This window comes from Carcharodon carcharias, chromosome 11, assembly GCF_017639515.1.
Source record: "Carcharodon carcharias isolate sCarCar2 chromosome 11, sCarCar2.pri, whole genome shotgun sequence".
Lineage (NCBI taxonomy): Eukaryota > Metazoa > Chordata > Chondrichthyes > Lamniformes > Lamnidae > Carcharodon > Carcharodon carcharias.
Genome location: NC_054477.1, coordinates 22,948,138 through 22,967,000, shown reverse-complemented (window position 1 = coordinate 22,967,000; position 18,863 = coordinate 22,948,138). Strand labels below are relative to the sequence as shown.

Here is an 18,863-nt window from a genome sequence, read left to right as displayed (position 1 = left end):
CCATCGAGTCTGCACCGACACGTGAGAAACACCTACCTACCTAATCCCATTTACCAGCACACCCTCTGCGTAAAAAGTTTTTCCTCACATCCCCCTTAAACCTCCTGCCCCTCACCTTGAACTTATACCCCCTTGTGACTGACCCTTCAACTAAGGGGAACAGCTGCTCCCTATCCACCCTGTCCATGCCCCTCATAATCTTGTACACCTCAATCAGCTCGCCCCTCAGTCTTCTCTGTTCCAACGTAAACAGCTCAAGTCTATCCAACCTCTCTTCATAACTTAAATGTTTCATCCCAGGCAACATCCTGGAATCTCCTCTGCACCCCCTCCAGTGCAATCACATCCTTCCTATAATGTGGTGACCAGAACTGCACACAGGACTCCAGCTGTGGCCTCACCAAGGTTCTATTCAACTTCAACATGACCTTCCTACTTTTGTAACCTATGCCCCAATTGATAAAGGCAAGTGTCCCATATGCCTTTTTCACCACCCCAGTAACGTGCCCCTCTGCCTTCATAGATCTATGGACATGCATGCCAAGATCCCTTTGTTCCTCAGAACTTCCTAGTACCATGCCATTCATTGAATACTTCCTAGTCAAATTACTCCTTCAAAAGTGTATCACCTCACACTTTTCAGAATGTTCTCCAAAAGTTTCCCTACCACTGAGACTCACTGGCCTGTAGTTCCCTGGCTTATCTCTACAACCCTTCTTAAGTAGCGGAACCACATTAGCTGTTCTCCAGTCCTCTGGCACCTCCCCCATGGCCAGAGAGGAATTAAAAATTTGGGTCACAGCCCCTGCAATCTCCTCCCTTGCCTGCCTCAGAAGTCTGGGACACAAATCATCCAGACCCGGAGATTTGTCCAATTTTAAGCCTGCCAACACCTCCAATACCTTGTCACTCCCTATATCAATTTGCTTAAGAACCTCGCAATCTCTCTCCCCGAATTCGATACCTTCATCCTCATTCTCTTGAGTGAAGGCGGACGTGAAGTATTCATTCAACACTCTAGCGATGTCCTCTGGCTCCACCCATAGATTGCTCACTTGGTCCCTTATGGGCCCTACTCTTTCCCTGGTTATCCTCTTCCCATTGATATACTCATTGAATATCTTGGGATTTTCCCTACTTTTACCAGCCAGAGCTTTCTCATATCCCCTCTTTGCTCTCCCAATTGCTTTCTTAAGCTCCACCCTGCACTGTCTGAACTCTGCTAATGCCTCTGCTGATTTGCTTCCCTTGTACCTGCTAAAAGCCTCTCTTTTCCTTCTCATCGTAACCTGAATATCACTGGTCATCCATGATTCTCTGGGCTTGTTACTCCTTCCTATCATCCTAGAGGGAACATGTTGAGCCTGTACCCTCCCCATTTCCGTTTTGAACACCCCCATTGTTCCTCTGTAGATTTCTCCACTAGTAACTGTTCCCAGTCTACCTTGGCCAAATCCTGCCTTATTTTACTAAAATCCACTCTCCCCCAGTCCAAAACATTTTTTTGCAACTTGTCGATTTCTTTGTCCATTAGAAACTTAAATTGTACCATGTTGTGGTCACTATCGCTAAAATGCTTGCCCACCACCACCTCAGCCACCTATCCGGCTTCATTCCCCAGAATCAGGTCCAGCAATGCACCGTCCCTTGTTGGACCCTCTACATAGTCACCTAAAAAGTTCTCCTGTACACATTTCAAGAAATCCACACCATCCAAGCCCTTAACACTATGTCTATCCCAATTAATGTTGGGAAAGTTGAAATTGCCTAATATAATTACCCTATTGTTATTGTTTTTACACACCTCCACAAATTGTGCACATATTTGCTCCTCAATTTCCCACTGACTATCTGGGGGTCTGTAATAAAACCTAATAAAGTGGTTGCCCCTTCTTTATTCCTAAGCTCTACCCACAAAGCTTCATTTGATGCCCCCTCCCAGATATCATCTCTCCTTACTGCAGTGACTGACTTCTTAACTAATAATGCAACTCCTCCTCCTCTTTTACCCCCTCCCATTTTGCCTGAAGATTCTATATGCCGGAATGTTGAGCTGCTAATCCTGCCCTTCTCTCAACCACGTCTCAGTGATGGCTAATATATCACAATTCCACATGTCAATCTTCACCCTTAACTCATCTGTTTTACCTGTAATACCCCTAGCATTAAAGAAGAGGCCATCCAGCCTTGCCTTACTCCCTTGAAGCTTTTTGCAGCTGTACTCCCTCTGACTTGATTGTTTTACTGTATTATGATGTGTCCCTATTCTGCTAACATTCTGGGTCCCCTCCCCCTGCCGAATTAGTTTAAACTGCTCCCAACACCATTAGCAAACCTGCCCACAAGGATGTTAGTCCCGCTCCAGTTCAGATGTAGACCGTCCTGCTTGTACAGGTCCCACCTTCCCTGTCCCAGTGATCCAGGAATCTAAAACCCTCCCTCCTGCACCAACTCTTAAGCCACATATTCATTTGCGCTATTTTCCTATTTCTGAGCTCGCTAGCACGTGGCACTGGGAGTAATCCAGAGATTACAACCCGAGAGGTCTTGCTTTTTAGTCTACTGCCTAACTCCCTGGATTCTTGATGCAAGACCTCATCCATCTTTCTACCTATGTCATTGGTACCAACATGTACTTCTGCCTTATCACCCTCCTCCTTCAGGATGCCCTACAGCCATTCAGTAACATCCTGGACTCTGGCACCAGGGGGGGCAACATACCATCCTGGAGTCACATGACGGCCACAGTAGTGCCTATCTGTTCCCCTGACTATAGAATTCCCTATTACTATTGCTCTTCCTCCCCTCCTGTACAGACAGGCTGCTTATGGTGCCAGAAGCTTGGCTCTGTCCGCACTCCCTGGAGGAATCAGTGCCCTCATTAGCCTCCAAAACAGAATACCGATTTGCGAGCAGGACCCCGGGGACTCCTGAATTACCTGCCTGTTTCTCTTGGACTGCCTGGTGGTTACCCATTCCCTTCTTTCCTCAAGTCCCTTCATCTACGGTGTGACCACCTCTCTAAACCTGCTATCCACTATGCTCTCAGACCCGTGGATGCTCCACAGTGTCCCCAGCCGCCGTTCCAGCTCTGAAACCCGAGCTTCCAGGGCACAGCAGCTGGACACACTTCCTGCACACGCGCTGGCCCTGGGCACTGGAAATGTCCCCGGCTTTCCACATGGATCACACCATGGCTTTGAGTGCTCCTGCTGTGACTTATCCTTTTACATTAAACCTTTTAAGTCAACTACTCTAGGGCCCTTCTTTCCTGATCCTCGTTACTGTAGAATATACAAACTGTAAACCACAAAGACCTTAAACTATAAACAATTAAAGTAGTAAATACGTTAACCACTATTTACCAGTGATTCCTTTCGCTTGTAGCCTCTCCTGCTGCAGCATGCTCTGGAGATTTAATGAGTTGGATAGCAAGGAAAAAATGCAAAGAGCACCTCGTCCCTTATGCACTGAATTCCCACTTTGCAACAAATTCTGAATACCCACTAGCCGAGATACATGGGAACACCACGACTTGGAAATTCCCCTCCACGCCACTTACCATCCTGACTTGGAAATATATCACTGTTCCTTCACTGTCGCTGCGTCAAAGTCTAGGAGCTCCCTCCTAACAGCTCTGTGGGTGTATCGACACCACATGGGCTGCAGTGGTTCAAGAAAGCAGCTCACCACCACCTTCTCAAGGGCAATTAGAGATGGGCAATAAATGTTGGCCTAGCCAGCGGTGCCCACATCCTGCAAAATGCTTTTTTAAAAATTCAGGGACGGCAATAAGGGAGTCTGAAACATTGGCTGTAAGGTATAGTTCTGAGAGTATGAACAAATCAGGCTGCTGCTTGACTAATCTGTGGGACAGTTCTCCCAATTTTGGCATAAGTTCCCAAACGTTAGCAAGGAGAACTTCGCAGGGTCGACTAGGCTGGTTGCGCATTTGTTGTGTCCTGTGCAGAGATCAATATCGGGCAATCCAACCGGTTTTATTCTTATTCAACTTCTTTGTAGTGGTTTAATGTAACTGAGTAGTTTACTAGGCTGTTTCAGAGGGCATTTAAGAGTCAACCACATTGCTGTAGGTGTGGAGTCACATACAAGCCAGGCCATGTAAGGACAGCAGATATCCTCCTCTAAAGTATCTTAGTGAACCAGGTGGGCTTTTATGACAATCCGGTAGGTTCATGGTCATCATTACTGAGACTAGTTTTTTTATTCAAAATTCATTCTAGCATCATAGTTCCGGGCAAACATATCAAAGTCTGGACTTTTAAAAGAGCCTGAGCACATCAAGAACCAAACAAAAGAATTAATTAAGACAGTAAAAGAGAAACAAGATAAATCAATGGATAAATTTAAATCATAAAACTGAGAAATAGATATATTTTAATTGTTTTTTGGAAATTAGTTTTATCTTAAGAGGAAATAAATGGCAATTCAAAAAAATTTCAGAGCAAGTTTGATAAGTCTGCACTACTAATAACCTGGGCTTGCAGCTAAATGCAGACTCAAATTGAATGTTTTTAATAGAGGAATTATGTAGAGGGATCATCAATTTAAAATCATCTAGATTATGGAAAAGTTACAGAAATTTCTTTACATACAGAATCTGCAGAGATAGTGGATGCATTGGTTGTAGTCTTCCAAAATTCCCTAGATTCTGGAAAGGTCCCAATGGATTGGAAAACTGAAAATGCAACACCTCTGTTCATGAAAGGGTCTACAAAGGAAACTATAGACCAGTTCGACTAACATCTCATTGGGAAAATGCTAGAATCCATTATTAAGGAAATAGTAGCAGAACATTGAGAAAATCATAATACAATCAGGCAGAGTCAACATGGTTTTGTGAAAGGGAAATCGTGAATGGTAAATTTATTAGAGTTTTTTGAGAATGTAACAAGGAGAATGGATAAAGGGGTACCAATAGATATTGTGTATTTGGATTTCCAAAATGTATATGATAAGGTGCCACAAAAAAGTATACTGCACAAGTTACAGCTCATGGACTGGGGTGATATAGTATCATGGATAGATTATGAGCTAATAGAAGACAGAGTTGGGAAAAAAATCATTTCCAGATTGGCAAACTGTAACAAGTAGAGTTCCAGAGATCAATGCTGCAGCCTTAACTATTTGCAATCCATATTAATAACTTGGATGAAGGGACTAACTGTACTGTAGCCAAATTTGCTGATGATACAAGGATAGGTAGAAAAGCAAGTTTTGAGGAGGATACAATGGACCATAAATTAGCTGTCAGTAGACAAAAATTTGTCGGATGGGGTATAATGTGGGAAAATGCGAGGTTTCCATGTTGGCAGGGAGAATAGAAAAGCAGCATATTAATTAAATAGAGAGAGACTGCAGAATGCTACAGTACACAGGGACCTGGGTGTCCATGTACATGAAATCATAAAAAGTTTGCATGTAGGTACCGCAAGTAATTAGGAAGGCAAATGTAATGTTGAACTTTATGGCAAGGGGAATGGAGTATAAAAGTAGGGATGTCTTGTTACAACTGTACAGCACATTGGTGCAACCAAATGTACAGTACTGAGTGCAGAGTTGGTCTCCTTACTTAAAGATGGATATACTTGCATTGGAACAATCCAGGGAAGGTTCACTGGGCTGATTCCTGGGATGAGGGGTTTCTTATGAGGAAAGGGTGAACAAGTTGATCCAAAGCTCATTGGAGTTTAAAATAATGAGAGGTGATCTTATTGAAACATAAAAGATTGAGAGAGAGCTTGACAAAGTAGATGCTGAGATACCCCCTTGTGGGGGTATCTAGAACTAGGGGGGACAGTTTAAAAATAAGGGGACTCCCATTTTGGAGAGAGATGAGGGGGAGTTTTTTCTTTGGGGGTTGATAGTCTTTGGAATTCTCTTCCATAGAAAGCAGTAGAGGCAGGGTCATTGAATATATTCAAGGCTGAGCTAGATAGGTTTTTGATCTACAAGGGAGTCAAGGGTTATGAGGGGCAGCCAGGAACGTGGGATTAAGGTCACAATCAGGTCAGCCATGATTTTATTGAATGGCAGAGAGGGCTCAATGGGACAATTTATTTACTCCTGCTCCTATTTCTTATGATCTTACTTATGATTATGATCCACCAAGTGAGTGGCTCAGATGAAGACCACTGCTTCCTTGAAGGGGAAATTAGATAAATATTTGAAGCAGCAAAATATAAACTATGGTAATTTAGTAAGGCAGGGGGAATAGCTTGGTTCAGGAAAAAGGCTCAGGAAACCCAGCAGCGAAATGGATCAGCTGGCTGCAGAAGGCCAGAGCATTTTAGAGCACTCATGCTCCCACCCCAGTCCCATAGGCGAACATTCAGCCCTCATGGCCTCTCCTCGTTGTTATGATGGGTCAGCCATTCCTCCTCCAACCTCATCATTATCTGTATGCCCTGCAATCAGCCAAAACTGCCTCCAATCCCCAATCCTCCTACTGCATAATCTGCTAACTCCCTTCACCAACCCCTGAACCAGAGACACCTATTAGTGAACTGCCGGTACCCTCCCATCCTAATATCCCATGATCTGCTGACCTACCACACCCCTCGATCTCGAGCTACCTATTCCAGCAGTCAGACGAGCCATGCCCTGCCTCCTCCATATAAACGGAACAGCCTCCATTTATAAGTTATCAACCACCAATATGGCTGTAGCAATCTAGTTGGGGTGGTTGAGAAACAGGTGACAAAAACATTAATTAAAAACAGTCCTCTAGAGGTACTTACTGTGGTAATATATCGAGTGTGAAATTCTGCAGCTTCTCTAAGAAACGTCAACCCGGGGTGTGTGTTCACCACATCCTACAAAAGGAAACCAGCAGTTGTTCAAACAATACAGTTCTCATGAATATTTCCTAAGTGTTTCAAATCATTACCCTCTTCTGTATTTTAAGAGCATTTGAATTGCATGAGCCGACTTTAGGTCAGAAACACTACAGCCATATTAGTTCCTTTAAAATCTGGAACTCCCTATCCAAAAAGCTGTTGATGCTCGGTCAATTGAAAATTTCAAAACTGAAATTGATTGCTTTTCATTAGGCAAAAGTATGAAGAGATACAATACTGAGTTGGAGAGGAGGAGGTAAGAGAAATATCAGCAATGATTTAATTGAATGGCAGGACAAGCTTGCACGGCTGGAAAGTCTACTCCTGGTTCAATGATGTAAACGAATTAAGATGACAGTCTAAGCTCTGCCACCAGATGTTACAATGTGTTCTGGGAAATATTTAAGACCGAGATAGATAGGTTCTTGATTGGTAAGGGGATCAAAGGTTACGGGGAGAAGGCGGGAGAATGGGGTTGAGAAACTTATCAGCCATGATTGAATGGCGGAGCAGACTTGATGGGCCAAATGGCCTAATTTCTGCTCTTATGTCTTATGGTCTTACATAGTAAAGGATCTGTTACCTGTGCCCATTCTTAGTTATCTAAAACTCTAAAATATTCAAAAACATAGTTTATGTCAATCGCAAAAAATATGCAACTCCCTGTGAGTCAACCAAGAGTGGCAACTAATCCATTAATTTGTCTCCTGGAGACTGAGCCATTGTGTAATGCCACTGACTTATTAGAAAACTCTAGGGTGGCAAAAACCACATGGCTGCTGATAGCCAGCCTGAACCAATGAAGCTCTACTCTTCCTTAAAGGTAAATGAAGCAGTTTCATTATCAATTTTTAAAAGGAAATTCTTCATTAATTTAGGAAAGTTGCTAGAGCAAGAAAATTTAAAAAACCTTTTGCAAAGCAATTGCAGATGTCCAAGCCACTGGATAATTGCAAAGCAACAATTTAAAGCTACTTATTTTTGCTCCAAATCGATACAGAAAAAAAAGACACTGTAAGACGAACTGTCGAATTGCTATCTTCTACTACCAATTCTCCTTCTTGGGCGGTCCCTTGGGATCGAAGAGGTCTTGCTTCCACTCCAGTTCAATGGGTTCTGGGATGACCACTAAGTCTATGCGTGATCTGTAGACTCTCCCACATGCTGGGAAATGGTGCTTGGAGGGTTGGGTGCTGGCTCTGATGCCTTGCCTTAACTTCTGTGTGCCCCTGACAAAATCTCTTTTTGTGTTCCAGAATGAACTCTCTCCATTTTGTTCAGTCACAAGCCAGGGACACACTTTCCACAGTCCTTCAGGAAGTATCCTGCCTCGACCAAATTCAGAACAGAGCAGTTGATTCTGGAGTCTGGTGTCAGACATTCAAACATATACTGCTCGCAGAGCTGGTTTTGAGTCATTAGTGCCTGGATGCTGGGTATGTTGACTTGGGAGAGGACACTGCTCTTGGACCACCTTTCTTACTGCTGGATTTGGAGAATCTTGTAAAGGCACCGCTAGTGGTACTTCTCCAGTGCTATAAAGCGCCTGCTGTAATTTGTCCTTGGGGGGGTGGTGGGGTATTTTACCATCCTCACCTGTGTATTTACAGGTCGGGGGAGGGGAGCACGTAAAATAAACTGGGTGAGCAGTCCACCTCTGAGCTGTCCCCCATATTATGGTGAGTGGTAAGGCGTCAGCCAGCCCTGCACACCCTTAGGCCTAATGAGACCCTTAAATGGCCTCATTCTGCCTCCTTTGCAATAATATGCACGGCTAGTGAGATAGTTGATGCATGGGTTTTAATTTTCCAAAGTTCCCAAGATTTGGGGAAGGTTCATTAGATTGGAAAATAGCAAATGTAACTCCTTTATTCAAAGAGGGAGGGAGACAGAAAGCAAGAAACTACAAGCCAGTTAGCCTAACATCTGTTACAGAGAAATTTTGGAAGCTATTATTAACGATGTTATGTTGTATCAGGGAACTTAGAAAAATTCAAGGCAATCAGGCAGAGTCGACATAGTTTTATGAAAGGGAAATCATGTTTAACCAATTTATTGGACTTCTTTGAAGGAATCACGTGTGCTGTGGATAAAGGGGAACCAATGGATGTACTGTACTTAGATTTCCAGAAAGCATTCATAAGGTGCCGCATCAAAGTTATTGCAGAAAATAAATGCTCACGGTGTAGTGGCTAACAAATTGGCTTGGATAGAAGATTGGCTTGCTAACAGGAAGCAGAGAGATGGTATAAATGGGTTTTTTTCTGGTTGGCAGGATGTGATGAGTGGTGTGCCACAGGGATCACTGCTGGGGCCTCAACTTTTTCCAATTAATCTAAATGGCTTGGATGAAGAGACTGAAGGTTTGGTTGCTAAATTTGCTGATGACAGTAGATAGGCAGGAAAGTAAATTGTGAAGAGGACATAAGGAGGCTCCAAAGGGACAAAGGTAGTTTAAGTGCATGGGCAAAGATCTGGCAAATGGAGGATAATGTGGGCTAATGTGAAACTGTCCATTTTGCAGGAAGAATAAAAAAGCTTATTATCTAAATGGTGAGAGGTTGCAGAGCTCTGAGATTCAGAGGGATCCATGTATCCTAGTGCATGAATCACAAAAGGTTAGTATGCAGGTACAGCAAGTAGTTAGGAAAGCTAATAGAATGTTATCATTTATTGAGAGGGGAATTGATTACAAAAGTAGGGAGGTTATGCTTCAGTTGTGCAGGGCATTGGTGAGACCACATCTGGAGTTCTATGTACAATACTGGTCTCCTTATTTAAGGATAGATGTAAATGCATTAGGAGCAGTTCAGAGAAGGTTTACTAGACTAATGCCAGGAATGGGCAGGTTGTCTTACGAAGAAAGGTTGGACAGGTTAGGCTTGTATCCACTGGAGTTTAGAAGAGTAAGAGGCGGCTTGATCAAAACCTTTCAAGATCCTGAGGGTTTTGACAGGGTGGATGGGGAGAGGATGTTTCCTCTTGTGGAAGAATCTAGAACTAGGGGTCACAGTTGAATAATAAGGAGTCACTCATTTAAGACCGAGATGAGAAGAAATTTTTTCTCTAAGTGGGTCGTGTGTCTTTGGAACTCTTCCTCAAAAGGCGGTGGTAGCGGGTCTTTGAATATTTTTAAGACAGAGCTAGATTCTTGATTAATAAGGGGGCGAAAGGTTACTGGGGTAGGCAGGAATGTAGAGTTCAGGTTAAATTAGATCAGCTAAATTAGGTCGAGGGGCCGAGCGACCTACACATGCTCCTAATTCGTATGTTTGTATGTCCATACAGTTAACAAACTTCTTCACATGTTTCTCCTCTCATGTCTGAAAGATCATCCCCAATGCACATATCCTTGGCCCTCTATTAATCATTTACCTAAATATTCTTTCTCTCCTCCCCAAACTAAGCCATCATGTTTCCTGCCCAGTGTTCACCCTGTAAAGTGATCAGTGAGAAGCACAATATAACATCTGAATTTTGGTTACAAATAAAGTACACAGGCTGGCCACAGAAAATTTAGCTGGTTAGCTCACTGCAGTGATGATTATTTTTGTGCCAACAATCAGACAGAAACATCTATATTAAGGCTAAAGCAGAAAATTGACTCTCCAGTATACAAGCCTATATAAAAATAAAAACAAAGTGCTGGAAGAATTCAGCAGGTCTGGCAGCATCTCTGGAAAGAAAAAGCAAGAGAAGAGTCATGTTGGACTCGAAACATTGACTCTGTTTCTCTCTCTATAGATGCTGCCAGGCCTGCTGAGTTTTTCCAGTACTGTTTTTATTTCAGATTTCCAGCATTTGTAGTATTTTGCTTTTAGCCTATATATTAAAATATAGCCACAATCTTGAGTTCATCTGAATTCCCTCATGGGATTACTGTCAGGGGTCCCGCTGCCCCTTATCTGCTGTCTTACATAAGAGACGTTAAACAAGTTCCAGTCCAACCTGATACTTGAATCCATTTCATCTATATGTCATATCCAAATTTTAGCTTGGCTCAGTGGTAGAACTCTCGCCATTGTGTTAGAAGGTATTGACTTGAAGCCCCTTGCCAAGCCTTCACAGCATTAAGGCTAATACGTCAATTCTGTACCACAGAAGTGCTGCATTGCCAGAGATATTGTCTTTCAGAAGAGGTTACATGCCCAGGTTTTATCTAAGATAAAAGCAAAAAACTGCGGATGCTGGAAATCCAAAACAAAAATGAAAATACCTGGACAGGTTCCCTTCCCTTCACCCCACCCCCTCTAGGGCTATCTGTACCTTGCATGTCCTGCTTTCTACCCTTAATTAGCACATTCTTTAGATAATATCTCCACTTTCAACACCTCTTTGTCCTTTTGTCTATGACATCTTTTGGCTATCTCCACCTATCACTGGCCCTTTATCCAGCTCTACCTGTCACCACCACCCCCCTCCCCACCACCTCCCCCCCAAACCAGCTTATATTTCACCTCTTTTCCATTTTTACTTAGTTCTGTTGAAGAGTCATATGGACTCGAAATGTTAACTGTGTTCCTCTCCGTAGATGCTGCCAGACCTGTTGAGTTTTTCCAGGTATTTTTACTTTTGTTCCAGGTTTTATCATCTACCTATTTTAGTGGATTTCAAAACATTCAATTTTTTAACGAGGTGAACATTTTCCTGGTACTGTGGCCAATCGTTATCACTTAACCATTGTCAGTAAAACAGATGGTCATTCATCCCATTCTATTTTGTGGAACTTCGTTGTATAACTTGATTGTCAGGTTTGCCTATATAACAGCAGTGATTGTACTTCATAAGTAGTTAAGCTGCTATGAAACAGTTTAGGTCGTCCTTAGGTTATGAAAGGTGCTATATAGTGGTAAGTTACTTTCATTACATGAATAAGCTTATTTGTATGCTTCCATTCAACTTAGATACTTTAATTTCTTCCATGAGGTGAAGCTATTTACACTAGGAACAGACTAAACATTTATATACACAGAGATAAGGCAACATCAAAATTTGCCAAAACAAAAACAGAATTACCTGGAAAAACTCAGCAGGTCTGGCAGCATCGGCGAAGAAGAAAAGAGTTGACGTTTCGAGTCCTCATGACACTTCAGCAGAACTGGTTGAATCCAAGGAGAGGGGTGAAATATAAGCTGGTTTAAGGTGGGGGGCTGGGGGGGGGGGGGGGGGGGGGGGGGGGGAGAGAGAGAGAGAGAGAGAGAGAGAGAGAGAGAGAGAGAGAGAGAGAGAAGTGGAGGGGGGTGGTGTGGTTGTAGGGACAAGCAAGCAGTGATAGGAGCAGTTAATCAAAAAATGTCACAGACAAAAGAACACAGAAGTGTTGAAGTTGGTGATATTATCTAAACGAATGTGCTAATTAAGAATGGATGGTAGGGCACTCAAGGTATAGCTCTAGTGGGGGTAGGGGGGCATAAAAGATTTAAAAATAATGGAAATAGGTGGGAAAAGAAAAATCTATATAAATTATTGGAAAAAATAAAAGGAAGGGGGAAGAAACAGAAAGGGGGTGGGGATGGAGGAGGGAGGTCAAGATCTAAAGTTGTTGAATTCAATATTCAGTCCGGAAGGCTGTAAAGTGCCTAGTCGGAAGATGAGGTGCTGTTCCTCAAGTTTGCGTTAGGCTTCACTGGCACAATGCAGCAAGCCAAGGACAAATATGTGGGCAAGAGAGCAGGGTGGAGTGTTAAAATGGCAAGCGACAGGGAGGTTTGGGTCATTCTTGCGGACAGACCGCAGGTGTTCTGCAAAGCGGTTGCCCAGTTTACGTTTGGTCTCTCCAATGTAGAGGAGACCGCATTGGTCTCCTCCCTCCCAGAAACATGATAGGGTCCCCCTTGTCCTCACTTATCACCCCACCAACCTCCGCATTCAAAGGATCATCCTCCGCCATTTCCAGCATGATGCCACCACCAAACACATCTTCCCTTCACCACCCCCCCCCCCCCGGCGGCATTCCGTAGGGATCGTTCCCTCCGGGACACCCTGGTCCACTCCTCCATCACCCCCTACTCCTCAACCTCCACCTATGGCACCTACCCATGCCCACGCAAAAGATGCAACACCTGCCCCTTCACTTCCTCCCTCCTCACCGTCCAAGGGCCCAAACACTCCTTTCAAGTGAAGCAGCATTTCACTTGCATTTCCCCCAACTTAGTCTACTGCATTCGTTGCTCCCAATGCGGTCTCCTCTACATTGGGGAGACCAAACATAAACTGGGCAACCGCTTTGCAGAACACCTGCGGTCTGTCCGCAAGAATGACCCAAACCTCCCTGTCGCTTGCCATTTTAACACTCCACCCTGCTCTCTTGCCCACATGTCTGTCCTTGGCTTGCTGCATTGTTCCAGTGAAGCCTAACGCAAACTTGAGGAACAGCACCTCATCTTCCGACTAGGCACTTTACAGCCTTCCAGACTGAATATTGAATTCAACAACTTTAGATCTTGACCTCCCTCCTCCATCCCCACCCCCTTTCTGTTTCTTCCCCCTTCCTTTTGTTTTTTCCAATAATTTATATAGATTTTTCTTTTCCCACCTATTTCCATTATTTTTAAATCTTTTATGCCCCCCTACCCCCACTAGAGCTATACCTTGAGTGCCCTACCATCCATTCTTAATTAGCACATTCGTTTATATAATATCACCAACTTCAACACTTGTGTTCTTTTGTCTGTGACATCTTTTGATTATCTGCTCCTATCACTGCTTCCTTGTCCCTACAACCAACCCCCCCCCACCCCGCCAACCCCCAGCCCCCCACCTTAAACCAGCTTATATTTCACCCCTCTCCTTGGATTCAACCAGTTCTGCTGAAGGGTCATGAGGACTCAAAACGTCAACTCTTTTCTTCTTCGCCAATGCGGCCAGACCTGCTGAGTTTTTCCAGGTAATTCTGTTTTTGTTTTGGATTTCCAGTATCTGCAGTTTTTTGTTTTTATCTAAATTTGCCATCAAGTTATGATGGTTAACACCTTGTAAACATACAAACAGCCATCAATCAACTCATGCATAGCAGACTATGTTTGCTGCTACACTGAAGCATAAACTGGTCTCTAAAAGCTGGCTGTGCTAGGTTGTGGTTGGGAAATTACAGTGTTTGCAGGGAAAGCTTGAGAGGGCTATAGAAGCATGGTGGTTTGAACACAAGGTTATAAACTGAATTTGTGAAAACTGTGAACACCTGGGAGAACTTTGTTTAAACAATGTGTGACTATGCAAGAGTTCTAGTGGGCAACTTAGGTCAGAGTAAGGCTGAAATACGTACATGAGTACTGTACACAAATGCATGTCAAACATATATTCATATGTAGAATAATAGATGCTTACAAAATGATCAAAATTACATTCAATTCAAGCTCAAAATGCTCTGAACTGCATTTAGTTGGTTACAGTTAGTTGAACAGTTAGTTGAAGTGATTTATGATCAACAAAATCAATGAGGATGAGCTGTGATCTCAAAAGTATCTGAAAAGGGAAGAGGTTATTTTGGGAAAATGATTCCCTTTTTGATTAGCAAAACAATTTTTTTTTAGAAAGAGTAAAGATGTTTAATTACTAATTATATAGTTAAATATTAAATATCAATCACAATTTAAAATAGGCACATCATTGCATAATTTTGCTACGATTTGTACAAACATGATTTGAAATAGACTATTTGGGAAATATGCCAACATGTTATATCACATGAATAATGAAACAATAATCAGGCAGATGCACTCAAGCATTTGAGAGAACTAGAATGATGAAATCAAAAGCATTATGTTCAACCCATTTTCTTCTGTACTCCTTCTGCAGTTTCACTTTTGGACAGCTCTCCCAAAGTACTTCACCTCATTGTTTAGAGAATAAAAACACTTTGCAACAAAAAACTGTCAAAGGATTTAGAAAAATTAATTGTAAATCGCTGTAAGGAGTGCTAGGTCACAATTTTTGAAAATTGGAGTAAATTGATGCCAAAGTGACGTAGTGATACAGGCTAGTGGGAGCATGAGTATGCTTTAAACTATACCTACTTGACAAGCTGACCATCTCTTTCTACAAATCATCTGAAGGCAGCAGAACAGTGTGGTAGGTATGCCACCTGATGGAGTGGAAGCTTAGCTTTTATTTTTAAACTTAAGCTACCATAAGATGATTGAACTAATCCATCTCATTTTTAAATGGCATAGTAGCCGGAAGCAGCACCACCAGACTTGGGAGCACTTTGACTGTCTGTGGTATCATCAGCTGGGAATTGATGGTTGTGGAGGAGAATACAAGGAGAAAGGGAAACTCCAAGGAAGATTTTGGGACAATGGACACAGAAATAATGTTTTAAGAGTCAACATGGCAAAGGAATATCACATTGGTGGCATTAGGATTATATATTAATTCTGCAAAAATCTTCCCAATTCATTTTAATACCTCACCCCACCCCCAGGCCCCCATCAAAAAAGACAACTGTTGCAAACCACTACTGCAATATCTGTATTTATAGAGTACATGTATGTCCTGATACATTAAAAAAAATCTTTCAAATTTTAGAGTGTTAGCACATTTCTCATTATACAGGTAGTAAGTAAACAGGTCAGAAAGTACATGATTATTGCAAATATAGTAACTAAATTCCAAGATATATTTAGATTTCTTCTACTGGCACTAATGCAGTTTATACATTTTTCTAACAATAGTGTCAATTGTAAAGTGTTTGGCAAGGGTAATTTGCCGTCACACCTGGTCAAAACCACTTCCGCCCCACAAAATAAATTTCACGTTTGCTAATCAAAGGTTGATTTCTCAATTCCTATTATATTGCAGAAATAAACCGCACTTTATTTCCTTATTTCTTATTTTTCCCTTATTGCTCCAATACTAAAAAGTTGCTAAACTGAACTTTTACATTAGAAAAATTGCCAAGGGAAAAAAACTGACCTTGAAAGCTGCATTGATTAAGATGGTATGTTTACTTATAAACTGTTTCCATGCATTTTAAATGGGAAGGTGAGGCTCCACTCAGAAACCTAACCACCTTGAATGAAGTAATATATAGAACACATAAATCAATGTTTTAAGGGTTACCAGAAGAAATTGATTTCACTCTAAACAGATTTTTATTTCATTTATCAAAAGAGTCAGATCAAATGTCACCAGCTCATGATGCAAGAAAGATCAAATGCCAGAATTAATTACTTCACTGAAATAACTTCTACAGTCTTCCCATCAACTACTGGTTTGATGGCAGCATTCACATTTTTTTTTAAATAGCTAGGGGGGGGAAAACAATATAGACAATTTGCAAGTGGATGAAAGAAGGATGCAGCCTGTATTAAAAAAAAAAATGTGGATCTTAGGATGTGTTAGTGACAGAGAGTATTGGGAATTTTTATTTTTCAGGAAAAAACAAAACCAATGGCATTTTTGGCCAAGTTCTTAAAAAGTCTTTGTTACTATTGTGTCGCACATTTTCATAGGTTACTTTTATTCATGGTTGTTTGAATTTTAGGTTCAGGTAAGTTTAAAAAAAAGCACAGCTTTGTTGGGATTGATTTTCTATGATGTGCTGTGCCATTTGCAGTTAAATAGCCCAAAAATCACTTAGATGCCAAAGGCTATTTTACACAAGAAGCATAGAACGGGTCATGGACAGATGTTTATAGAAATATAGATCCACAGATCAAAGAGAAAACTCTGGCAGTCCTTAATCCCCAAGACTTGGCTTCGCAACAATTTACCCATCTCTTAAACAACACTGACAATGTCCACAGCCTCCTCTAAATGAACAAAACGCAAGCTATAGACCATAAGACGTAGGTACAGAAGTAGGCCATTCAGCCCATTAAGTCTCCTCCGCCACTCAACGAGATCATGGCTGATCTGATAATACTCAACTCCACTCTGCTGCCTTTTCCCCATGTTGATTAAAAATCTGTCTATCTCAATCTTGAACATACTTAACGACCCAGCCTCTAGAGCCCTCTGCAGTAAAGAATTCCACAGACTCATTATCCTCTGAGAGAAGAAATTCCTTCTCATTTCTGTTTTAAATGGGTGTCCCCTTACTGAGATTATGCCCTCTGTTCCCAGACTCTCCCAAAGGGGAAACAACCTCTCAGCATCTACTCTGTCAAGCCCCCTAAGAATCTTATATTTTTCAATAAGGTTGCCTCTTAGTCTTCTAAACTGCAATGAGTACAGGCCGAGCCTACTCAACCTCTCCTCATCAGAAAATCCCTCCATACCTGGGATCAACCTCATGAACCTTCTCTGGACTGCCTCCAATGCCAGTATCTCTTTCCTTAGATAAGGGGACCAAAATTGTTCACAGTATTCTAGGTGTGGTCTAACTAGTGCCTTGTATAGTTTTAGCAAGACTTCCCTATTTTTATACTCCATTCCCTTTGAAATAAAGGTCAACATTCCCTTTGCCTTCCCTATCACCTGCTGAACTTGTAAAGCGTTTTGGGATTCATGCACCAGGGAGGCTCCCAAATTCCTCTGTGCTGCAGCCATCTGCAGTCTTTCTCCATTTAAATAATACCCAGCTCCTCTATTCTTCCTGCCAAAGTGCATAAGCTCACATTTTCCCACATTATACTCTATCTGCCAAGTTTTTGCCCACTCACTAAGCCTGTCTATATCCCTCTTTAGACTTGCGTCATCCTCACCACTTGCTTTCCCACCTATTTTTGTATCATTGCCTGACATGAAATTTTAACTGTCAGTTTTCCCCTGTCCCTGTAACCAGGTATTTAATTACTTGCTTTTCTGAAGGAGTTTTTTCTACACAGAACCAAATACTTTTGCTAGAATTCTGTTCCACAAGCACTATTATTCCAATCAGTGTAGGTGAAATGCTATCAGAAGTCCAGCTCTGCTCAGGGATTCTTCAGTTAAATTTGTGTTTTGTAATCTGTGCTCAATCATGTCAGTCTTCTCATATCTATATCTATAATCTACATCTATAATCATATCCCACATCACCTTTACGCAAAGAAAATTGCTTTACACCTGGGAGTGTAGCCAAGAGTAATAAGCTACAAAATTGTCCTGGTCACATTGCCTAAAATATTTTACAAACTATTTCAAATTTAGTGATTTAGACAAAATGGAACAATTTATGCTAGCTTATAAGTCAAACTTCTATGATGCATCTCAGCACTGACTTACTTTGGTAGAAAAAAGTTGCACTTATACAGCATCTTTGACATTCTCAGAATAGTCAAAGCATTTCACAGCCAATGAATTCATTTTGAAGTGACGTCATTGTTGTTATTTCGGCAAACGCAATAACACAAAAAAAATCCCACACACAGCGAACGAAATAAACAATAACAACTTGGATTTATATAATGTTTTTAACATAATGAAAAATCCTAGGGCACTTTGCAGGAGGATAAGGGAAAATTTGACAATATTAGGGTAGATGATAAAAAGCTTGCTCAAAAGGGTAGGTTTTAAGGAGTGTCTTAAAGGAGACAAGAGGTAAAAAGGAAGAATGATTTAGGGAAGAAATTTCAAGTTTAGTTCCTTAGCAGCTGAAGGTACGGCTACCAATGGTGGAGTGATTAAAAATGCAGATACTCATGAGGTAAGAAATAAATGAAGGTTGTGCTGCTGGAGGAAATTAGAGGTATGGAGCAGCATAGCCATGGAGGGAGGGATTTGAAAATAAGGATGGAAATTTTAAAATTCAAGGCATTTAACCAGGAGCCAATGTAGGACAGTAAGGACAGAAGCAATGGGTAAACAGTGAGGCGAGTTAGGATATGGGCAGCAGAACACTGGATGAGCTTAAGTTTATGGAAGGTGGAACGTGGGAGACTGACCAGGGTGGATTGGAATAGTCAATTCTAGGGTTAACAAAGGCATAAGGATTTCAGCAGCAGATGAACTGAGACAGGGCAGAATCAAGAGGTGTTATGGAAGACGAACGTGGAGAGCATAGAAACATAGAAAATAGGAGCAGGAGTAGGCCATTCGGCCCTTCGAGCCTGCTCCGTCAGTCATTATGATCATGGCTGA

General features: G+C 41.9%; 1 protein-coding gene across 3 annotated transcripts in view; it reads right to left on the bottom strand.

Annotated features, from left to right (window-relative positions):
• Positions 1 to 18,863, bottom strand: part of ppp2r3b (protein phosphatase 2, regulatory subunit B'', beta) — a 153,973-nt gene that overhangs the window by 43,212 nt on the left and 91,898 nt on the right. For all 3 annotated transcript variants that reach the window (XM_041199878.1, XM_041199881.1, XM_041199879.1), the window contains one exon: positions 6,762 to 6,836. In XM_041199878.1, coding sequence (XP_041055812.1) covers positions 6,762 to 6,836 — 75 coding nt within the window. The remainder of the gene's footprint in view (positions 1 to 6,761; positions 6,837 to 18,863) is intronic.